The sequence below is a fragment of the Solanum lycopersicum genome, chromosome 4 (genome assembly GCF_036512215.1).
Source record: "Solanum lycopersicum chromosome 4, SLM_r2.1".
Classification (NCBI taxonomy): domain Eukaryota; kingdom Viridiplantae; phylum Streptophyta; class Magnoliopsida; order Solanales; family Solanaceae; genus Solanum; species Solanum lycopersicum.
This window is the reverse complement of record NC_090803.1, coordinates 6,026,920-6,051,886: the sequence shown is the minus strand read 5'-3', so window position 1 is coordinate 6,051,886 and position 24,967 is coordinate 6,026,920. Positions and strand designations below refer to the sequence as shown.

Sequence of the window (24,967 nt, the reverse complement as noted above, 5' to 3'; positions counted from 1 at the left end):
CATCAACTATCTCAACTATTAGTTATATTGCTGTATTATCAATCATTTCGATCGCTAATCACGTATTATCATTAATTTCTTTTTTATAATAATTATCATTGCTAGTCATTATCGAATATCTTCACCATTATTAGTAATCATATTACCATTAATGACTATCACCAATCATATTTATTTATAAATGATTAACATAATGAACTTCATTCACAACGTATGGCAATTGATTACCTCCTTCATCATTCGACCATTACAATCAATTACTCTTACTAACTTATCTACCCTATCGCCACTAATTATCTTATACCACAAATTATCACCTAGATATCATTATACAAACGCTAATTTTTAAAATTGAGTTAATCGTCAAAAATATATAAATTATTTACCGAAAGATAGTTTCAATTATGAAATTTATAATTAGAGCGTAAATTCAAGCATGAAGACGTGTCTTGCATAGAGCTTCCCTAAAGCACACCTCTTCCCCTTACCCGCCACGTTTCATCTTTGGCTTCTATGAAAACTTCGATATTCGAAGGATTCAACAAGCAATCGATATTTCTCGATCATGTCGAATTCATCTCCTTCAATTTCCATCTCGAATGTTCAGCTACAACACATATCGCATCTCACAAACTACAATTCCCAAATCAAAACCCACACTAACCCACTTGCCGTTAACCCCTTTTTCCGTACTTTCCCCGGATTCTTCCTTACCTCATCCGATATCGTTCTCCGTCACAATGTTCTAGATCTCTCTGGAACTTTCCCTTCACCTAATCCGCCATTAGCTTACCACAGAGCAGGACCTCGGAATCAGATTCTCTTCGATCCTGTTACTGTACGAGCTGCGATTGTTACCTGTGGGGGTTTGTGCCCTGGGATGAATACGGTGATTCGGGAATTGGTGGTTGGGTTGTGGGAATTGTACGGCGTTCGTGAGATTTTTGGGATTAAAGCGGGTTATCGAGGGTTTTATAGCTATGACCCGGTACGATTGAATCCGAAGATGGTTGATGATTGGCATAAGAGAGGTGGAACTGTGCTTGAGACTTCTAGAGGTGGATTTGATTTGAAGAAGATTGTTGATGCTATACAGGATCATGGGTTTAACCAGGTTTCTGAATTTATTTTTTTCGTTAATTCTTAAAAATTTAGCTTAAAGAAATTTGAATCCGTGATTGAAATATTTATAGTTGAGTTACACGCGATCGTAGTATCGATAGTTGAGGAGTGACCTTTTGAGTTATAAAGCAATGAAAAATACCTTTTTGGGATTGATATATTAGTAGTTAGGTGTTTTTTGAGTTATAAAGTGAGAGTATGTTTTTTTGTGATTGAAATATCAAATAGTCGAGTGATGTTTGAGTTATAAAGCAAACAATTTGTGATTAAAATATCAGTAGTTGATTGGTTTTTCTTATAAAGCAAAGAGAAGTTGCTTTTTGTGATTGAAATATCACTAGTTGAGGCGGTGATCTTTGTTGTCATTGAAATATCAGTAGTTGAGTGTTTTTTTGAGTTATAAAGTAAAGTGATGTTTATTCGATGTCAATAATCGAGTGAGTTGTGATTAATATATGACCGTTTGAGTTATAAAAATAAAGGAAAGTGACCTTTTGTCATTGAAATATCAGACAATCGAGTGATTTTTGAGTTATAAAGTAGAGAAAAAATAGTACAGTGAATTTCTAATGATTAAAAATCCAAATTGGATTAAAAAAATTTATGCACCAGCCGGGAATCGAACCCGGGTCTGTACCGTGGCAGGGTACTATTCTACCACTAGACCACTGGTGCAATTTGTCCAGTGAACTCATTTAATTAATAGAGTGCAAGTGTACAACTGCAAAAGGAAATTGAAAAACAGAACACAGATTTTGTGGTCGTACTTGGGTACGTTCATTACTTTATTACTCAAGTAATACTGGCAAATTTTGCTCGAACTCCACAAAAAAGACATGGGTACTTGTCGCATACATTTTTGGAGGGTTTGACACGAGTGCAGTACCATTTTTAGAGAGTTCGATCACATAGCTAGACGATATGTTGTTTGGTCATTTATTAGATGGCTAAAGCATAGCAATATATTAATTTGTTGATGTATGTAGCAGAGGTTGGTTCATCTTCAAGAGTTATGTATCGGTATCTAGTGATGGGACTTGTTGTGTTTGTGCATTGTTTTATTGAGCAGCTTTACATCATAGGAGGAGACGGTACAATGCGTGGAGCAGTTGAGATATTCGAGGAATTGAAACAACGAAAATTGTATATATCAGTGGTTGGAATCCCTAAGACAGTTGACAATGATGTAGGCATTATCGACAGATCATTTGGGTTCCAAACTGCAGTTGAGATGGCACAACAAGCTATTAATGCCGCTCATGTAGAAGCGGAGAGTGCAGTAAATGGGATAGGGTTGGTGAAGCTTATGGGTCGCAGTACTGGTCATATTGCACTACATGCAACATTAAGTAGCCGTGATGTCGATTGTTGTTTGATTCCCGAGATCGACTTCTACTTGGAAGGTAACTTTAGAATTGCGGAGCCATCTCATTTTACATATGTACACGTGGCGATAAGATTTGAGACTAGGATCTTTGTCCATATTCTGAATATAATGTTGATTTGTGTGACGTTCTTATGTGTATACTCACATTCACACACACATTACTTCTCGGGTGGCGATGTGATTTGAACCCAAGGATCTTTTTCTTGCTTGGATAGTCGGATAGTATGTTGAATCGTCTAACCAATCTTAGCACACATTTTTGGGTATAGCATGTTGAATCGTGTTGACTAATCTTGGCACATTTTATAGTTAATTATACAATGTCTCAACAGGTAAGGGAGGGCTATTTGAATTTCTCGAAGACCGGTTGAAGGAGATGGGGCACGCGGTGCTGGTAGTAGCCGAGGGTGCAGGACAAGATATAATACCGAGGACTGAATCCCAGAAAACAGAGAAGGACGAGTCGGGCAACCCAGTCTTCTTGGACGTTGGAGGGTGGCTGAAGTCCGAACTCAAGAATTGGTGGAGCAGGGATCATCCAAACGAGTTGTTCACGATAAAATACATAGATCCTACGTACATGATACGTGCTGTTCCTCCAAACGCAACAGATAACTCGTACTGCACGTTGTTGGCGCACTCTGCCATTCACGGAGTTATGGCAGGGTACACCGGGTTCGTTTGTGGACCGATAAATGGGAACTATGCATATATTCCAGTTGATGAAGTTGCCAAAGCAAAGAACAAAGTCGATACTAGAGATCATAAATGGTCTTGGGTTAGATCTGTTAGCAATCAGCCTGATTTCATCAGAAGTTGAAAGAGCATTTGAATGATCTATTTTGGCTTCTCTCTGTCCTCCTCTGGTCAGGTCGTGCACATTTTGGCCTATCTAGGTTGTACATATTTCAATTATTTCATCGAATATCTATGTGGCATCGTATCAAGTATTCAGTAACTTACAATTTAATTAATAAACAAGGTGCGTTAGTGTAAAATGTATTATGATGATAATATCCTGATGAGTAGTGAATTAAGCAAAGATTATTTACTTCTTAAGTGCTCCCCTTTTCTCTTTTTAAGAGTTCCTTTAGTTATTTGCATTTAGTTGGGTTTGTTGGCTGTTTTGATATGATCATCAATTTTGTCAATGTTCTACCTTGGGATGTATTTAAATTTAGTTTAATTTTAATGAGGATATAATTAAATTTTAATGTGAGTAAGGAGTTGATTCTTGCACATTAAAATTACTAATAGTGTAATAATATGAATTTGAATTTGAATTTAATCTGTTGCTGCAATTACAGATTTACGTATTAAATGTACTTATGGTGTAATATTTTTTTCTACATTATTAGTATATATTTAAACAAATTATTGGTTGATTTTTTTTGCTTTTTTCAAAAAAAAAGTTCAAAAAGATGGTTTGTTTCTCTATTTTTTACGTTATCTTTAAATCACATTGGACAATATTTTAAGTTCAAGAGAAATATTTGCTGAAGTCTTAAAAGAGAAAAGGAAAAAGAAAAAAAAAGGTTTGATGGTATAATTAGTAGAAAATGATTGGTTTGTGAATATCGTAATTTTGATAACAAAATAAACCGTTTTATAAAATTAATTAATTTAAGCACAATACGAGGCTTCTCTCATTGAGTTTCCATGTGAGAGAGTCGGTGATGTATCTCGATTCTCGATAAGGCTGTCTCAATGGGACGTCCCCGTCCCGTCTTATCCCACTAAGCTTATCAGATGAGATATTTTGTCTGAATGATTAATTGTAATTTTTGATGTGTGTTATTATTAAAAACTGTAATTTTTAGTTATGAATTTTGAATTATTATTATTTATTTATTTTATAATATATTATATTGTATTGTATGATCGATATAATGTTTGGCTAAGATGTATTGTTTGTTGTTATTTAATACTCTATTCGTTTAATACACCGGGTTCGTTTGTGGATCGATAAATGGGAACTATGCATATATTCCAGTTGATGAAGTTGCCAAAGCAAAGAATGTTAGGACCGGAAATAAACAGGTGTAAATGCGGAAGCTAGCAAAGCAAACCTCAAAAGACCGCGAGTAAGAAGACAACGAGAAATATACCAAAAGACACAAAGATTTAACGTGGTTCGGTCAATCGACCTACGTCCACAAAGGAGGAGCAATCCGCTATAAATATGAGAGTACAAAATACAAAGAGAAACAACCTCAACCAATTCACTCGGAATACATGGGAGGTGCACACAAGTAATAACGTATCAAGCTTGTGACCCATAAATTTTCCCCCTAACCAAACTCTCAAAGCTCTTAAGACTACATTGTGAATGCTAATTAAGTTAGAAGGAACATGCCTCTATTTATAGAGTCCTAAACCTTTTCCTACAAGAAAAGGATTAGTCAATCCAAAATCTTTTCCTACAAGGGAAACCTATTTATGGTAAGAAATTTAGGGCAAATAAAACCCAACAAATCTTCCCCTTGGCCTGAATTTCTGACAAAATAAATTTGTCCACCTTCTTGACTTAATCTTCAACAACTTGCTTCTTCTCTTCATAATCTCCTTTGCAAAATTTATGTCTCAACACAAAGAATCTCTCTGAAACAATTTCTCCAACAAAATCTTAATTACTATCAAAAAGGTTACTGCTAGAACTACACCGCCAAGATGAACACATCTTTTTAACCTGGTTCAATCATCGATTATCGAACCACTGAACCTGACTCCGTCATTGAATCTGGCTCTGATACCACTTGTTAGGACCGGAAATAAGCAGGTGTAAATGCGGAAGCTAGCAAAACAAACCTCAAAAGACCACGAGTAAGAAGACAACGAAAAATATACCAAAAGACACAAAGATTTAACGTGGTTCGGTCAATCGACCTACGTCCACAAAGGAGATGAGCAATCCACTATAAATATGAGAGTACAAAATACAAAGAGAAACAACCTCAACCAATTCACTCGGAATACATGGGAGGTTCACACAAGTGATAACGTATCAAGCTTGTGACCCATAAATTCTCCCCCTAACCAAACTCTCAAAGCTCTTAAGACTACATTGTAAATGCTAATTAAGTTAGAAGGAACATGCCTCTATTTATAGAGTCCTAAACCTTTTCCTACAAGAAAAGGATTAGTCAATCCAAAACCTTTTCCTAAAAGGAAAACCTATTTATGGTAAGAAATTTAGGGCAAATAAAACCCAACAAAGAACAAAGTTGATACTAGAGATCATAAATGGTCTTGGGTTAGATCTGTTAGCAATCAGCTTGATTTCATCGAAGTTGAAAGAGCATTTGAATGATCTATTTTGGCTTCTCTCTTTGTCCTCCTCTTGTCAGGTCGTGCACATTTTGGCCTATCTAGGTTGTACGTATTTCAATTATTTCATCGTGGCATCATATCAAGTATTCGATAACTTATAATTTAATTAATAAACAAGGTGCATTAGTGTAAAATGTATTATGATGATAATATCTTGATGAGTAGTGAATTAAGCAAATATTATTTATTTCTTAAGCTCCCCTTTTCTCTTTTTAAGAGTTCCTTTAGTTATTTGCATTTAGTTGGGGTTGTTGGCTGTTTTGATATGATTATCAATTTTGTCAATGTTCACGATTTACTCTCTACCTTGGGATAGTTTTATCGGTGTGTATTTAAATTTAATTTAATTTTAATGAGGATATAATTAAATTTTAATGTGAGTAAGGAGTTGATTCTTGCACATTAAAATTACTAATAGTGTAATCAAATATGAATTTGAATTTGAATTTAATCTGTAGCTGCAATTACATATTTACGTATTAAATGTACTTATGGTGTAATATTTTTTTCTACATTATTAGTATATATTTAAACAAATTATTGGTTGATTTTTTTTGCTTTTTTTAAAAAAAAAGTTCAAAAAGATGGTTTGTTTCTCTATTTTTTACGTTATCTTTATATCACATTGGACAATATTTTACGTTAAGAGAAATATGTGATGAAGTCCTAAAAGAAAAAAGGAAAAGAAAAAAAAAGAAAAGGTTTGATGGTATAATTAGTAGAAAATGATTGGTTTGTGATTCATCGTAATTTTGATAACAAAATAAACCGTTTTATAAAATTAATTAATTTAAGCACAATACGAGGTTTCTCTCATTGAGTTTCCATGTGAGAGAGTCGGTGATGTATCTCGATTCACGATAAGGCTGTCTCAATGGGACGAGACGGGACGAAGTATGTCCCGTCTCATCCCACTAAGCTTATCGGACGAAATATGTAGTTTGAATGATTAATTATAATTTTTTATGTGTGTTATTATTAGAAAGTGCAATTTTTAGTTAAGAATTTTGGATTATTGTTATTAATTTATTTCATAATGTATTGTATGGTGAATATAATTGATTGGCTAAAATGTATTGTTTGTTGTTTAATACTCTTTTCGTTTAAAAAATGATGATCTAGTTTAATATGAAACGTAATTTAAGAAGAAAAAAAAGAAAAAATTTTAATCTTGTGATCCCAAATTAAGGTCATGTCGTACAAAAATGTTCTTTAATCTTGTGGTTTTAAACATGTCGCGTGAAAGGTTAAAGTTAAAGTGTTGTAAAAAAGGGAAAGGGGTCATTCTTTTTCAAACAGACTAAAAAAGGAAATGAGAATATTCTTTTTTAAACGGAAGGAGTAACATTTTAATTGTTTGCTTTGATTATATCGTTTGGTGTTGTAATTTATAAATTTACTAAAATATCCTTAATTATTCTAGGGTAGAAGGTTTGACTAGATTTAAATTATTAAAGTAAAGCGTAAAATAATAATTTGAAATATTATATAAAGATATAATTAGAAAAAGAAATTAAGTAACAATGAGAATATACTAAATTAATTGTTTTATAAAATATAATTTTTATTATTACGTAATAACGAAATTTAACAATATAGTATAATATGTTATAAGTAAACAAATATTATAAATATATTAACAATATAATAAAATAGAATAGATAATAATGATCCAAATAATACTTTATTCCTTTTTAATAATTTTATGCTATTTGAATAAAAAATTGATAAGATCTTATAAATTTCAGATGTCATAATTCATAAATGAAGTAATTAAATGAAGTAGTCAGATGAATACAAAAGTCAATTTTCACGGCTTAGTATTCGATACGAGTATTTCTGAATTTAATTTGATACGAAATTTATATTTTAAAAATTAAAATAAAATAGATATTTATAAAGTTATAAATTATTTTATTAAAGATAAAAAATAATTTTTTAAAAATTAAATTATTATTAGATAAAATATATATATTTTTTTTAGAAATAATTAAAAAAAAAATAAATTATATATTTCAAGAGAAATATATATTATTTATTATTAAGAAGTGTGATGAAATAGATACGATCTTTTTGAATTAACATGCATCGTTAGAAAGAGCGTGATAAAAGAAATATATTTATTTTCTTTTGATCAGAAAATTTAAATTTGAACGTTAAATATCTTATACGTCTTATACGATGTGGGGTACTAAGTATCAATTAATCACACTAATAAACATCAAATATTAAATAATTAAATCAAATTAATAAGTGCTCTTTTTAAATCTAAATTAAATAAGGAAAAGGAAACTCCAACAATCAACCCTCACCTTATACCTCAACCATGGCTATATATTATGACAACAACCTAACAACTCCTAGATTTAATTTATAAATAGCTTGTTATTTTTCTACTTATTTCTTTTGGTTTAATTTGAATTAATACCAAATAATTCAACGTAAAAAGTACTCCTAATATGCTTTTTTATTAAAAATATTTTTTATATTTATAATTCAAACTCAGAGACAACATGCCGACTTAAATGTGGATATTAGAATTTAGGTATCATATTGTCTGTATCCCAAATTTACACTAGGCTACGTTTGTGTATTTTGACGATTTTAGTTTGTAATACAATTTTGACTTAAATTTTTTTTTTTTAAATCACATTTCTATCACCTGTTGATAGATTCCTTTATTATAAACTAAGAAATTTAAAGCTAAAATGTTTATTTTTGGATGTAACAAAAGTAACTCAACCTTGATATATAAAGTTATTTAATATTTATACTGATAAGATTTGGAAGGTAACAATTACAATTATAGTGAATAACATCCCATGAAAATAAAATCATTTCTTTTAGATTTTTAATTCAAATAAAATATTTTAAATTAATTTAAATATGGAAAAAAACAAAAAAAAAGAGGACTTACATACAACAACTAATAAGCACAACATTGTGCAACACTAAGAAAAGGGAAAAAAAATAGATAATCAAAGTCTGGAAAATAAAAATGGTAATAAAATCGAAGAACAATAAATTATAAATATCATGATGAAAAATAATTTTTACTTTTATTTACTAATCAGTCAAAAAGATTTCTAGCCCTCCAATGCCACTACAGTTTGCTTTTCAGCTCCTGCTGCTACTGAGATAAACCGACATTTACACTGTTTAGCAGCAATAATCTTCTGCTTAATATAATTCCCACAAATTAGCTGACAAGAATCCATCTTTCTTGTGTAAAAAGAAGAAAAGATTCTGCCTTTTCTGTAAATTCCTCTAAAAGAATCTCACCAAGACTAGTTGATGAACAATTGTTTCTTAGCTGGTACATGGGTTTCAAGAAAATGGCTTTAATCACTCATTTACCCAAACAAGAACAGACCCTTTTTAGTTTTGTAGCTGTATCAGTGTTATTGTTCTTATGTTGGGGTGTTATTGAGGTGGAATCTGGTATTGGGGTTAATTGGGGCACTATATCTTTGCACAAAATGTCACCTTTTACTGTTGTGGATCTTCTTAAACAAAACAAGATTCAGAAAGTGAAGCTTTTTGATGCAGATCCAGCTGTGATGAAGGGTTTAATGGGGAGTGGGCTTGAAGTTATGGTTGGGATACCAAATGATATGTTGGCTGGTCTTAGTTCTTCTACTTCTGCTGCTGATTTGTGGGTAGCTCAAAATGTTTCAAGATATATAGTTAAAGGGGGTGTTAATATCAAGTAACTTTTAAGTTCTCTTTCTTTTCATGGATTACTTTGTTATTTCACATGCCTTTTAAAAAAATATCTTTTCTGATTCTTTTAGCTGCTAGTATTTGCTAATTAGCTGAGATTATGTTTTATTTATGCTTACATGAGTTGAGCTTTGTTAGGGTGCATTAAAATCCCACATTGGTTGGAAAATGGACGGGTGGTCTGCACATATGAACTTGACAATCTTCGTTTCTTGAGTTAGCTTTGGGGTTGAGTTAGGTGAAGTGTCATATCTTTACATAGTTTCAGAGTTAGGTTCATCCTGTTTGAGCAGTTCATGTAGGGCCTGGACATGAAAGGGGGTGGTAAGGTGGATTAGAGTTCCCTATTGATTGGGGAATATATTGGTGGTTTGCTTATATGAACTTGAGCAATCTTACCTTGTGTGCTAACTTTTGGGGTTGAGTTAGACCCAAGTTTACAAGCTTTAAGGGAATAGTTAGTATTCATATAACCGACCCCAACTTATTTGAGATCGAGGCATGGTTGTTGTTATTTGTATTTTAGATATGTTACTAGGTTTACCTTAGCTCATATGCTTTCTAGGAGTCTTTTAGCCCCAATATGAACTTGTATGCCAGTTAAAAACATAAATACCTTCTAGTACTTTTCATTTCTGTGTAATTTTTTTGTTTGTTAAACATGATTAGTTAGGATTCATATAGGCTATAGCCCACCGCAACTTATTTGGGACTAGGGCATATTTGTTGTAGTACTACTGCACTAGTGTTTGCCAATCTTTATGTGTTTTACCTATGTAATGCCGACTCTTGTCTTTACCTCCATTTTTATGCTATTAGAGGAAATGAAGGGCTTTGATTCTTCAAACATTCGAACTGCAATTGTTCATATACGTGGTTGTTGTGTCTCTGGATTCTTGGATTCTGTCATTGAAGTTCTTAGAGTGAGCTTTTACAAGATATTTTTGTGTTAGTTCTTGCAATATTCTGTTCTAGTTCCTGGTAGATATTTATATTATGTAACTTTTTGGTAGTAAACTGTGTTAAAAATCCATCTTTTGATTCACTAAAAAAACATCTTATGGCCACATTATTACATTCCATCACCCAATTTGGCTCAACACTCTTTCTATTTATATTAGCAGCAGGGGATACATCACCTTGAAATGGTAAGAGATTAGTGATTACAATCACCATATAATAAATGAGGTAGATGACTAGTAGTACTACTATAACCTCCTTTCTCATGACGTTCACCAGTATCATCCAAATAAAGATATTAAAGTAGCCAAAATTAAGCCCTTTAATGTGTAGTTTTTTACACTTACAGACATAGCCTTTCTCAGTTAAGGCAAGGCTATTCCCTATCAAAAGCACTTTCAGTAGAAAAATGAATTCCTCTACATGAGTTCCTTGTCGAGAGGGAAGAAAGGGGAATTTACTTCGGGGCTTAAGGTATTTCACTCACCCTTAGGTCATAATGGAGTCTAGTATGACATCAGTAGGAAGATAATGCAGCTAAGCCAAGGCTTGCTTCTGTGGCATTTCAGACTTCACTTGCTGTTGCCGATATGATCTTTTCTCTGGTTTCAGAAGTGGAGTTTGCTGCTCTTGTAGATAAGAGTGACAGAATTGATAGAGCGAAATTCAATTCCATAGCTAGTTAAAAAATTGAGGGGTGGGGAACGAAAAAGATCAATACTCGTTTCCGTAATAATAACAAAGCATGTTAGGCAGTGCTGGAATTTCATTTACCTTTAGCTTTAAAGAGTACAAAATATCGTTCACCCAAGAGTGTGGCCTAGTAGTAGTCAAATGCCATGTTAAGTTGTTTATGGTTTATGCAGAAAACGACACTTGATCACTGTTGCATCCCTTGTCTGAAAATTTCATAGCTATAAAAGTACCTTCTTCCTTCTCTTTATTTTTCATGGGTGATTCCAGTTTCCAGCATATACTATGTCATTCTCTTGTTTCTTCTCATTTTCTCTCTCTTTGGCTAATGACAGCTATACATCAACACAGGTATGTTGCTGTTGGAAATGAACCTTTTCTTACAAGTTATTCTGGTCAGTATCAATCATACGTCGTCCCAGCTATGACGAATTTGCTACAGTCTTTGGCCAAAGCAAATCTTGCTAGGAATGTAAAGCTGGTAGTCCCATGCAATGCTGATGCCTATGAGTCTTCCCTTCCATCACAAGGAACCTTCAGACCCGAATTGACTCCGATCATAACACAGATGGTTTCACTTCTGAACTCCAATGGTTCACCATTCGTGGTAAATATTTATCCATTCCTCAGCCTATATGGAAACTCAGACTTCCCTCAAGATTATGCTTTTTTTGAAGGGACAACACATGCTGTGACCGACGGGCCCAATGTCTACTATAACGCGTTTGATGGAAATTTAGACACTTTAATAGCTGCCCTTGCAAAAATCGGATATGGTCAGATGCCTATAGTTATAGGAGAGGTAGGTTGGCCTACCGATGGAGCCCTCGGTGCTAATCTTACAGCTGCAAGGGTCTTCAACCAAGGCCTAGTGAATCATGTTCTCAGTAACAAAGGAACTCCTCTTAGGCCACAAGTCCCCCCCATGGATGTTTATCTTTTCAGTCTTCTCGATGAAGGTGCAAAAAGTGTGCTCCCGGGTAACTTTGAAAGACACTGGGGCATTTTCTCCTTCGATGGCCAGTCGAAATATCCGTTGAACCTCGGAAATGGTCTACTAAAGAACGCAAAAGATGTTGAGTATCTTCCATATAGGTGGTGTATTGCAAACCCTATGAAAGATCTTGCTGAAGTAACCAACCACGTTAGACTTGCTTGTAGTTATGCAGATTGCACGACCCTTAACTATGGAGGATCGTGTAACGAGATTGGAGCAAAGGGTAATATATCATATGCATTCAACAGCTACTATCAGCTCCAAAAGCAGAATCCGCGGAGCTGTGATTTTGATGGGCTCGGGATGGTTACTTTCTTGAATCCTTCGATCGGAGAGTGCAGATTTCTTGTTGGGGTTAGTGATTATGCTTCTTCATCAGGTTTTAGGTTGCAGAACAGTTGGATATCAGTGTTATTGATTCTTCTTTGGGATGCTTGGTTATTCTAGAGTGAAAACATGAAAGTATACTACATAGGATAGGTTCTATAGTGATATGTTAAAAAGTCATCTCAGAAGAAAAAGTAGCTATGAGTATTGTGTGTACAACTTATGTACCAAACTTTGATGATTTATACTCAGAGTTCAGACATTTATAACTTAAGTTATATTAAGGCATGACTTCTTCACTACTGTATTTCCTTTTCAAATTTGTTTTGATATGCTTTCATTTGAGTTAAGAGTCCGTATTGAAAATAACCTCTCTACTTTTACTAGGGGTAAGGTGTGTATACTCACTACACTTTCCATACTTCACTTATGAGATCACTATGGGAATGTTGTTATTATCTTTACTCGTGCTTGTACATATGAAGTTTTCCATCCCAAGGGTAAGTAGATTATTTGTTTCCTTCAAATTTTAGACCTAACTATTGCAAGTAATATCTAGCAATCATGGAGAAAAACTAATCTTTTCCATGTGAAAATTGCATATTAGTTGGGGGCATATTTAGCACCATTGGATGTAGGAGCTCTTGCAGCGGGAGAAATTGGTGGAATTCTATCGATAATATTCTTGTTACCATTACAGCTGGTTGGGTTGTAAGTTTGTTACACATTACTTATTCAAGTTTTAAATTAAGATGTGACATTTTATACATGAGAATTACCTTCAATCAGCAATATGATACTTTAGTCAAACTAAAATAACAGAGAAAATTGGACACAGAAACATAAACCAAGACAAAGCTGATTTTGTAACAATGAAGGGCCTACACTCTTTCAATCATCTGACTGAAAGCTTTTGCATAAGCACAAGAACAAGGCTACACTTCAAGTTTTTGTTTCCATTTTTCTGCAAAATCTAAGAACTACGAAACTCACTAAATATTTGACTTGAACTCAGCTACTAGAACATATTAATTTGAGATCATAATAGAAACCGACAAACTTCAAATTTTGGATCCGCCTCTGGCTGGGTTGTGAACATAGGAACGCTTCCTTTTTTTTGTTTCTTGGTAGGATAATTTGAGGGCATCTTCCTTTTGGGAATCAGCCAGCTAACAGGTTGACACTGAAGCAATGAAATCCTAGCTAATAACTAGACAAAAGAAAGACAGAAGACAGAAGAAGAAAGACGACAACAGTTGCTGGCTGCTCAACTGTTGGGCATGACCTTCAGTAAGACATGCAGAACCCTCTGGACGAGTACCTGCATTTAGCGTAATGACAGCTGTAAGTGAATTGTCTTGGAACAAAATCATCTTTGTGCAGTTGGAAGTCTTATTTGAATGATAGAGGATCAAAACTAGAATAATGACATTACCATAAAATGCTCCTCTTGAGCCATTTATGCTGCCTTTCTAAGTTTGGTTAGTTCAGCCAAGACATTCTCGAGGGGAACTCTCAGCTTGCTCTTTCTATTCTGCAATGTTTCGCAGCAGCGGCAGACCACATTTTAATACAATGCTAAATACACAAATTTATTGAAGTGATATAGATAGAGCAAACATTCATACAGTACTTGCCCAGAACCTCAAAAGAGATAGCAATTAATGCTGTCAGACACCTAAGAAATGGCAGTGAAACCAATGACGCAACCATTCTACACAAGCTCGACACTGGAAATAGATTTGAAAACGAAAGCAATAATTCCTTTTCCTCTTCTTTTTTTTTTGTGTGGGGTTCTGGATAAGTTAAACTAACAGCAGTACTCGTTCCACTAATATATTAGCTCTTTGTGCAGAAATGAGCATATACCATCTTCACCATCTAAGGGAACAATTTAAGAAATTCTGTCTAGTCAAACTTAAAATTCACTTAATAGCAGCAGTTGGAAGCAACCTCAATACCCAAATGTATTCATTCCTATCTGTCAAATCTGAAAATTTGGGAGGATGGACTCTTGATATGCCGGATTGACACTTGCAATGCTTTGTGTAGCCATGTCATTAGAACAAAAACAATATCCAGAACAGTACAGTCCATACCTTAAATGAGGGAACAAAAGCAAACACTTCATCAACAGATTCCAAGGGAAAGTTGGCAATCATGCAAAGCTGCATCCATACAACAATAAAATATGAAAACATTGCCTCACATGTAAAAGATCAAAGTATAAACAGGTCGAAATTCAATACCTCCCCATCAGAAACGCCATGCTGTTTTAGAGGCCTGATCTGAGTTAAGTGAAAACCAGCACTAGAAAATTTTCAAGAGACAAGTATAACAAGCCACAAAAAATTTCTCTTTTTTTAAATAATAAAAGGTCAAGGATACCCAAGTATTTGTTCAACAGCCTGGGGATTATCATAAAGCCTGATCCTTTGACCATATGCCAATCCCCTGTCAAATGAACTGGTAGCAAACAAAGTCAAACCCAAGACAACTTAACTCTCATCACTAGTTTTCCACAAGAAGGAAGCAACAGAGACAAGAAAAGTGGATATCATGACAAGAAAATTGTTAGAATGTCAAGCATGCACTCCCTTACACAGGTAGTTTTATGGCTGGATCATCAGACAATACCACCATGTTCTCTTGGATTCCTTGCAAAATATCAGCAGCTTCACAATCCATCATGCATGTTGTTTTGGTTGAAAGCTCTGAATATAAATCAAGAAATTTTTAGAATGAAAATTAGAACAGAATTGACACTAAGTAGTCTACTTATATTGTAAGGCATTTACTGCTTGATTTACCAACAGCAAGAGACAGATGATCATCAAATGACTCAGACATTTCATTTTCCCACATCAGCATGATCGCGTTGATGATCGGCTGATTTCAATTCACGATATTTATGAAATACTTCTTTTATACTAGTGGAGCCATAGGAATATGGTTTTCCGCTAGGTGAAATGAGCAGAACAGCAACATCTGCCTCGGTCAGAGTTGAAAGCTCACCCGCTTTCTTGAACAAGGTTTTTTCCTTCTCGAGAAAGTCGAAGCGTGTGCTTCCATCAGTTCCATTTCAATCTTTTGCTTACCCTTGCTGGTCCTCTTTTCCATTGCAAAAAAAGATATTTTGGCTGAACAAGCCTGAGGAATTTTGAGAGGAACGGTAGTGTAATTTATAGTAGATGCAAGAGTCTTTTTTTCACGTGTATTGTCACATTAATGTAATGCTCTCATATTATGAGTCTATGTCACGTGTATGTCACATTAACTTAATGTTCTCACATTTGAGCCTGTGCCATGTGTAGTCTAATGTGGATTGTCACGTTTATTTAATGTTTTCACATTATGACTGTGTCACGTGTATTGTCAGATTTTAGTATTTTCATATAATGTGAATTGTTAGGATCTTTTTGAAAGGATTATTTAATCTGAATTCAGCTGGTTAAAGGGAGGCCGAAACCTTCTACTTCAATGGAAGAGAGAACTCCAATCTCTTCAACTCTTTATGGAAGACTAAAACCTTAAGAGTTCAATGGAAAATGACAATGCTTTTAATTAGTTTACAAATGTAATGTTAACTCGGAACGGAAGTCTTTAAACGGTGTGAAGTTATTTAAGTGTGACCTATAGGTACGAGTTTGAGCCATAGAAGCAACCACTAATGCTTGCATCAGGGTAGCATGTTTACACCACACCCTTTGGGGTGCAGTCCTTCCCCGGACCCTGTGTATGTTTTGTGCATCAGACTACCTTTATTTTTTTACTCTTTACTATGATTGAAAAGAAAATATGTCAAATAGCTAGTTTTATTTTTCATTTACACGTATTTTCTCCTAATATGATTCAAGAAAAAGATCCCGACAACTCCAGCTTAATAGAACCTCAGAAGATGATTTTACACCTCTAATTAGTAACATCTTTTGTTACTTTTTTTTTTTGACAGAGAAATTTTTTTTGACAAAGAATTAGTAACATTTTTTGTTACTTTTAAACTGATTAGCTTAATTAAGGTTACTGAATTAATTACTTCCCTTTATTCAGATAATCTTTTATCACTTCTCGTGTTATTTTCAAATCTCTTGTGGTGTACAATAGGTCGATCAAGGATATGTGCGATAAATCTAAAGACCCGGATAAGGACAACGGAGGAGACTCGGAGCACTTCCAATTGTGATGGGGCTGCACCATGATCAATTCTTAGCCAAGATAATCCAAGGTGAGGTTTCATGGTATATGTTATTGACGTCGTTCTGCTTGATGAGAACCGCGACGGAATAAATGCCAAACTGGAGGTTTGGAGTCGGACCCGAGTGTCTTAAAGGGTTCAGGTTGAGTAGAACTAAGACAAAATACGTGGAATGCAAGTTTAGTGACATAATGCCCAAGGCTGGCATGGAAATGAGGCTTCATGCACAATCCATCCAAAATAAACGAAGTTGCACGTATCTTAGGTCTATTATCCAAGAAACGGAGATTTATGATGATGCACACATCATATTGGTGCATGGTAAATGAAATAGAGGCTCACATCTAGAGTATTGTGTGATGAAAATGTGCCATCTAAATTTAAAAGCAAGTTTTACTGAGTGGTAGTTAGACCAACTATGTTGTATGTGCAGAGTGTTGTCCAGTCAAGAACTCAACAAGTGAAAGCTGCGGAAATGAGGATGTTGTGGTGGATCTGTGGGCATACCAGGAGAAATGAGATTGTATTGTGTCATGTAGGACTCATGTGTTTATTTATTTAAAAGTTGAATAGTTAAAGTGTCTGTGTTATGAATCTTTAGGGCAGGATCGATTCACAAGGCGATATATAAATCAGCTCGTTAAAGGGAGACTGAAACCTAAGAATTCATTAGACGAGAGAACTCTGATCTCTTGATTTTTGTTGAATTATGACTTGCTAATTTATTCCTCAAAAGCCCCTTTAATAGGAGTCTAATTACATCAATAGGAAATCTAATTCTTATGAAAGTAGGAGACCTAAATCCTATTCCAAACTAATAACTATAACTAACCTAATCCTTATAAAACTATGAAATATAAACCCTATTCTACAATAATAAATAAAGCTACTAAATAAATAATTAAATACTTAAATTAATGACTTCCAACGCATTCCTAACAATCTGTTTGTGTATTATGAAAGTTGGAGGTCAAAGTTAAAATTTGAAACCAAGTTTAGGGTCCAATATATGTATTATGCAATAATTAAATTAGTCCACACAAAAACTATAGATGCCTTTCACATATTCCTTCTGAAATACACAAAGTATTGTTAACACCTGATCCGTTTCAATACTAACCCTTAGATTGATAAAGGCGGGTGGCTTAACCGACTCTTAGTTCTTATTTACTATCTTGCTAAAACACCATAATGATCAGTCTTAACTTTCAATTAAATCATGAAGATATATGCAACGATTTTTACCTTTTCATTACTTGAGGAGATTGTATTCGAAATATCCTCTGTATCTTCACAAGGTAGGGGTAAGGTTGCGTACACACCACCCTCCTCAGACCACCACTTTGTGGGATTACACACTGTATAATGTAGTTGTAATAGACGAAGATGGCAGAACTAGCAAAGCAACACTAGTCCTAGACTAGGGTCAAAATCTGAATTTCATGTAAAAAAGAAGGCATAATACATATATTGGACCCTAAACTTGGCTTCAAATTTTAACTTTGACCTCAAACTTTCATAATGCACAAATAGGCACTTCAACTATCCTATCTTTCAATAAATAAACACGTGATTCATACCTGGCAAAATGCGTGAAATGCACGCATTCTGCGCGAGTGAGGGATAATTTTCGAGGCCTACAACAGTTAAAAAATGTTGAAATGACAATTCTACTCTTAATGAATCTTTTTTATATTAACTAAAATTAATTTTAATTTTTTTTAGTTTCAAAATGACGTGTAAGATATTTTAAAAAAAAGACGGGTAAAATGTTTAATTAGTTGGCAGCCACTGATTGGCTCACTAATACACATGGAAGCATTTGCATTTCACGCACTTTGGCTCCAAAAATCGCGTGTTTATTTATTGAAAGATAGGATAGTTAAAGTGCCTATTTGTGCACTACGAAAGTTTGAGGTCAAAGTTAAAATTTGAAGCCAAATTTAGGGTCCAATATATGTATTATGCCAAAAAAGAATATCAATATCAAGCTAAAGTATGAAAAGGAAAGTTTTTGGAGGACAAAAGAAGTAAACACTACATATGGCACAGTTTGTGGAGATCAACAGGAACCTGCGGCATGCACTCTTTGCAAGACTAGTTTGAATGTAAAAGATGGCAAGAGGATCTTGTTCTATCTCGACAAGGGAATGGAAGTCTTAAGCAACTGTTCCCTGACAAATATTTTTTAAATCAGCAACATGATTCTACTTTATAGGAAGTGTGGTTAGATCAAGATTGGAACTTGACCTATAAAAGATTGATGCAAGACAGGGAGATGGAAACATTGGCCAACTTTTATGGCACTGGACCAGTGCAAGGAACTACAGGAAGGAGAAGACACTCTGAGATAGAAATGTCACAGAAAGGGTAGGAATCAGATGGGTTCTCAAATCAGATTTCTACCTTGGAAATTTATTTGGAAAGTGAAAATTCCATACAAAGTAGCTATTTTCACTTGGTTGGTTGTGAAAGAAGTTGGTTTGATTCAGGAGAATCTACAGAAGAAGGGCAACATATGTGCTCGATGCTCCAGATGTTATTTTTGTGAGCTTAATGCAGAGACAATTAACCATTTGTTTCTTCATTGAAAAGTGGTTAGCCAGCTTTGGAATCTATTTACCAGCTTCAGATGCATAAGGTGGACGATGCCAGGAAGAACAGGGGAGGCACTAACTAGCTGGAATTTTGTGGGCGGTGGTAGCACTAGCAAAGACAGATGGGAAATTATCCAAGCAGAAATATTGTGGACCATTTGGAAAGAGAGAAACTCTAGGTGTTTCGAAGGCAACAATAGCTCCATGCAAAAATTAAAAATGAATTGCATTGTAAGCTTTTGTTATTGGTGCAGCTCAGAGTATAAAGATGACCCTGTTTTAATAGTAGACATCCTAGGATCCTTGTAAGATGAGATAGGATTTAGCGTTAGTCTATTGTTTTTCTCTTTGGCTTCCAGCAATTTGTGCTGATGATTTATATAAAACAGTTTGTTACCTTGTCAAAAAAAGAAAAAGGAGATTCTCAATATACTGTGTGGAGCAGAACTTTCAGACAAGGTATCAGATAGTTGATTCAAGGTTTATCCTTTACAATAATATCACTATATCACAACCCTCATTATAATAGGACTTCTCAAGAAAAAAAAAAGTATTTAAGTTCTGGTACGAAGGATTTTACCAAATCGATTTTAATAAACGTTCACATGAAACCTCCGTAATAAAACAAGTTGGGTCTCCTTTCCAAATTTGATTTATTGCTTTTAACTTTGTATGATGATTAACATATAAGTCATACATACTTCTGATGTTGATTGGAGGAACATGTTCCGGGGGTGTACTACTTTTTCATTTTAAGGGCATAGCCAAGAGGATTATATAGAATTGCAAGTGTACATCTACTATACCTTTCCAGCATCATAATATATTGTAACACTCGCTTAAGAAAAGAGAACAATATTAAGGAATAGGCACAAAAAAGAAAAGAAAAGGTGGCTCGATTTGGGATTAAATGAAGGAGTGTACAAAAACTTTAAAGGCATAGGAGCAAGAGCAAGAGAATGTGTCTACTAGAGTAGATGAAAGCCCCACATTGGTTGGGGAATGAACGGATGGTCCCCTTAAATGGACTTGGATAATCCTCCCTCATGGGCTAGCTTTTGGGGTTGAGTTAGACTTACAAGTATCAGAGTCAGGTCCATCCCGTTTGGACTCCCAATCCACGCTCCAGTTGGGCCTCGGCGTGAAAGGGGGTGTTAGAGTGGATAAAAATCTCACTTTGGTTGGGGAATGGACTGGTGGACTCCTTGTATGGACTTGGACAAACCTCGCCTCATGAGCTAACTTTTAGGTTTAAGCTAGGTCCAGATGTCAGTGTCATATCTTTATAGTGTATATAGCTCAAAGAATTACAAAAGGAAGAAAATTATAAATGAAACAACAATTGGCACCAAAAATTTTCGTTAACTGGGAAGTAAATAATATTTTGATGTTTAAGCTGTAAAAGAATATCAGGAGTGAAAGAAAACCTTGCTCAACTCTCAGCTCCAAGGGATCAGGTGCTTTTGCTTTTTGACTTTTACCAGCACTGCCAGCTTTCTCTCCTTTCCCGGCTTTGCCCAAATCACCTAGGCAATGACAATATGCATATAAGGAAGTGAATAATTCCCGCATGTTCCCATCAATAAGGGCATCAATGAAAGAACATGATTAAATCACAAAGAACACCATAATTCACACTTCTAATAATGCATACATGGAGCATATGAAAGTCTAACCTTTGAAAGATGGTATATCAGCTTTTCCATTTGATTTTGTGGAATTGGTATCAAGCGATCCTAATCAAGGGTAGACATCGAGCAGCGCCAGTAACATTCAAGCAGCAGATTTTCAGAAGAATGATTGAATAACACATATTGAAAACAAAATCTGTGTTTTCCATCTAAATGGTGAAGTGAAATCCATAAGATACCAGTAAACAACCTAACCTTCAGAATCAAACTGAACTTTCCTTCCTCTTTTGGACTTTGCTGAGCTATCATCCTTCCCTTTGGATGCTACAGAAAAGAAGTCAAAGACGCGTGTGCTTCAAAACCAAAGAGGTCAAAGATGCATTGAGAAATTAAAAAATGCAAGGCTCTTCCAAGTTAAGTATTAACAGAAGACAGATGCTTCAACTGGCACTTTGACTGTTTTGCAAAGGAATTAGAACGATTAGTGTAACTAACATTCTACTTTGATTTGCTAACAAGTTCAAGTGATGACATCTGATTGTACAGATTTGTCAAATCAGTCTGATGCCACAGTGGCTAACTACAGAGTCCAATACACGGGGAACTTCACTTTTAAAAGGCATATTAATGAATGGGAAGTTAAACGAGTCGTAGTTTTGCTCAATCTTTGGGAACCTTGCCAAAGCCCATGAAATCTTGCAACCAGACTTATACTCGGTCACACAACCGACAAAGTTCTAGATTTTGCCCGTGACAACAGATCTGGAAAACAAAAGCACCATTTAAAAGTAGTCTGCTTCTCTTGTGTATCCAAGTCCAAAAGTGCTTGCCTGACTCATGAAACCTATAATGAAGGGGTATCTTTCCATGTGGCAGATGTCAACAAATGCAGGGAGGATGCAAAAACTACAAGTAATGTGTATTCATTCATTGCAGAGTAACAACCCAACTCTTGGCACATATTTCCCCAACTTGATAAACATTAAATGAGTTATGCCAAGTAATACCACATAACTGCTACATTGGTGGGACAGAAGCAGAAAAAGGAATAAAAAACACAGTGGTGAAGGACTATCCCAGCAGGGCACACAGTGGACAGTGTGAGGAAAGATCAGTAAATGGTTTGAAGATAAGGCAAACAATACCCAACAGATCAAGTCTAATTGTATACTGCTGTCCTCTTTTTGCTGTGAGTAGGAGTTTTGACTGATGCAGAGTCAATCCTTAGAGGCTTAGACTCTCTGATACCTATAAGATTAGAAAGGGGTTCCTTCTTTTTGTATTTTGCTCTACCTGTAAATACTTCAGCACTTCCTTAGTGTTGTTTTTATCATACAATTACTTTTCTGCACCCAAGGGTGTGGCCTAGTGGTCATGATGTGATTGAGAATCCTGAGGTATCAGGTACAAAACACAGTGGATACAAAAAAACACTAGATGATTCTTTCCATCTGTCCTAGCCTTGGTGGATAGAGTTACCAGTTGTTAGTGGGAAGTGATAGGTATCTCGTGGAGTTAGTCGAGGTGTGCAAAAAATAGCCCTGAACACCATGGTCATAAAGAAAAATAAAACAATTACCTTTCTCTCAAAAAGTTTCAATGAGGAGCTTTTAGCGTCCATATCGTATCCAATATTAAATTTCTCTACTTAAGTTCACTAATGGAGTTCAAAAATATGAAGAAAAAAAACATGAATAAGCCAAAGGGAGTTCAACATCTACGGTATACATACATAAGATTATTTTATTTTAACAACACATAAACAATGTAATGTTTTCACTAAAATGGTTCAAGATATAAAAGGTAAACACATGAAGAACCCAAAGTGAGTTCAACATATACTATATTTACATATGATAATTTTAACCATGTATATGAACAACTTAATTTTCCACTAAAAGAGGTTCAAAATATGAAAAGTAAACACACAAAGAAGCCAAAAGCAGAGTTCAACATTTACTCTCTATATACACAAAAAGGATAATTTTAACCATGTATATAAACAATATAATTTTCCACCGAAACCCCTCCGCTCTACCTAGCTCCGCCCTGCTGTATAAACCCCATAGCTCCAGAATCCAAAAAAATAAATAGAAAAGGCGAATTGTTTACCAGGGGATTTCAGAGAAGACTTTCCACTTTTCGGCAAAGAAAACCCTTTTCCTCCTTTCTCCGCCATTGCTGCAATTCACTGTTCAGAAAAACATAAACACCCAAAAACACAAAACAACAGTTTACCCTTTTGAAAGAAGTACAACCCTAAGCAGTCAAAATTAACAAAATTTAACAATTAATAGCATTTATACATGATTTTTCCAAAAATTTCAAGGGATTTCAGATTACCAAACGACATGCAAACTATAAAATTCCAAAAAAAAAAATTAAAAATTACCGATGAACTGGATGGTGTTCAACTCTATACTGAAGATCAAAAACTAGAAGAAATTATATGGAAAATTATTCAAAATTTGAATTACCTGATGAAATTTTGTAGGACGGAGAAAAAGTTGGAAGCTCAATGGAGAGTGTGAAGCTTGCACGAGAAAATGGAACGAGCTATATAGTTTATTTGCAATTTACGCCTATATACTCATTTAAAAAAAAAGTGCATATAATCATTTTTAAGAGAAATATTTGATTTAAAAAATATTATGATTTATAATCATAAGTTTTAAAATTATTTAACATTATTCGTGTCTCCCACGGAAATTTAATTTGACGAAATTTATAAATAATATTTAAAATCTAATCGTCACTAAGATTAAAATATTATAATTATCTTATATACAAGACTACGTTGTAACCAACATTAATAATGCAAAAAAAAATGATAATTATAACATCTTATCATTTATACTTCAACTAATCATCTTTAATTTGATTTTATAATTTATGTTGATGCTCCGAAAAGTGTTACGATTTGATACTTTTTGAGAATTAAATGAACATAATATGAGATATTGATTTTTCTATTAAATTAATAATCATTGATGTGGAAATACATAAATTTTAAAAGGTTGAAAAAGGTAAAAAGATATTTTATTTCTATTCGGTAGAAAGTTCCGCCCTGCCTTTTGCTTCACATATAACATTTTAAAGTTCTCCATTTAAATGTATCATAAGCAATTATCAAAATAAAAATTAAAGGGAGAATGTAACATTTTTGACAATAATTCAACTTATTATTTATATTTTAATAGGGAAAATATTAACAAAACTATTCGGTTTATTTGAAACATACCAGAGCGATGAAGTTTAATTCGAAACTACATTTCTATTCCAATCGTAGTGTCGAGAAACACAACTATTACTTCAAGAAAAGTATGCACAACTTGCAATAAACTTGAGAATTTGTCCATACTTTATATTGAATATCAACGATTCATTTATTGTGTAGTTATCTATGTCTTTTGAATTAAAGGAGACTTCAATCTAGTCATATTCTTCTATAGGTCATTCGACATATTCTTCAAACTATGTAAAAAGTTTATAAATTTTTGTCTTCTTTTCCTAGTTCATTTCGCACATCAAGGTGAGATAAAAAATTTAAGGTCTTTATGTCTTTACAATGACATACCAAATTTGAATTTTATCTTCAGGAGATAGTAATTGTAAGACCCCCAAAATGAGTTAGGGGGTCTAGAGCCTCACATGTGCTTATAAATTTGTTAACATGTTAATTAAGTGTTTTAAATTATGCATGAGTGATTTGAAGCCATTTGGAAGTCAAACGTCAAAGAACGTCCAAGACGTTTGAAAGTAGCCCTTGGACGTGCATGTGTGTGTCTTGAGTGTGCCTAGCATGTTTGGACGCGTTGTGAGTATTTGTTTTGGGTGAAACTGATCTAGAAGGTCCTTAACTTGTTAAGGTTCATATTTACGTTGAAAACGTCCGAATACGGCTTCCCAAGAGCCCCAAAAGGCCCTCAATGAGGACCCAAAGGTTGTCGAGACACTGCCTTCAACCGACGAGCTCAAATGACGCCCTGTCCTTCAATCGACGCC

The 24,967-nt window shown here is 34.4% G+C and overlaps 3 protein-coding genes, 1 long non-coding RNA gene and 1 other non-coding gene across 5 annotated transcripts; 3 read left to right on the top strand and 2 right to left on the bottom strand.

Moving 5' to 3' along the window:
• Positions 1 to 206: 206 nt before the first annotated feature.
• Positions 207 to 3,568, top strand: LOC101253771 (ATP-dependent 6-phosphofructokinase 2). The gene is made up of 3 exons (XM_004236594.5): positions 207 to 1,114; positions 2,192 to 2,525; positions 2,842 to 3,568. The coding sequence occupies exons 1-3, from the start codon at positions 566 to 568 to the stop codon at positions 3,327 to 3,329; spliced, it is 1,371 nt and encodes a 456-aa protein (XP_004236642.1). The 5' UTR covers positions 207 to 565; the 3' UTR covers positions 3,330 to 3,568.
• TRNAG-GCC (transfer RNA glycine (anticodon GCC)) lies at positions 1,727 to 1,797 on the bottom strand. Its single transcript has one exon. It is a non-coding gene; the product is annotated as a tRNA-Gly (tRNA).
• Positions 3,569 to 8,654: 5,086 nt separating the features above from the next.
• LOC101254079 (glucan endo-1,3-beta-glucosidase 5) lies at positions 8,655 to 12,841 on the top strand. Its single transcript, XM_004236595.5, has 2 exons — positions 8,655 to 9,548; positions 11,567 to 12,841. The coding sequence occupies exons 1-2, from the start codon at positions 9,160 to 9,162 to the stop codon at positions 12,657 to 12,659; spliced, it is 1,482 nt and encodes a 493-aa protein (XP_004236643.1). The 5' UTR covers positions 8,655 to 9,159; the 3' UTR covers positions 12,660 to 12,841.
• Positions 12,842 to 12,905: 64 nt separating this feature from the next.
• LOC138348254 (uncharacterized) lies at positions 12,906 to 13,308 on the top strand. Its single transcript, XR_011220562.1, has 2 exons — positions 12,906 to 13,039; positions 13,147 to 13,308. It is a non-coding gene; the product is annotated as an uncharacterized lncRNA (long non-coding RNA).
• Positions 13,309 to 13,382: 74 nt separating this feature from the next.
• On the bottom strand, positions 13,383 to 23,579 carry LOC101254374 (DNA-directed RNA polymerases IV and V subunit 4). The gene is made up of 11 exons (XM_004236596.5): positions 23,440 to 23,579; positions 23,075 to 23,153; positions 21,218 to 21,286; positions 21,008 to 21,067; positions 20,759 to 20,857; positions 15,142 to 15,253; positions 14,928 to 15,005; positions 14,789 to 14,822; positions 14,639 to 14,707; positions 13,975 to 14,073; positions 13,383 to 13,860 (listed from the first exon to the last, which is right to left on the bottom strand). The coding sequence occupies exons 2-10, from the start codon at positions 23,139 to 23,141 to the stop codon at positions 13,999 to 14,001; spliced, it is 663 nt and encodes a 220-aa protein (XP_004236644.1). The 5' UTR covers positions 23,142 to 23,153; positions 23,440 to 23,579; the 3' UTR covers positions 13,383 to 13,860; positions 13,975 to 13,998.
• Positions 23,580 to 24,967: the final 1,388 nt, after the last annotated feature.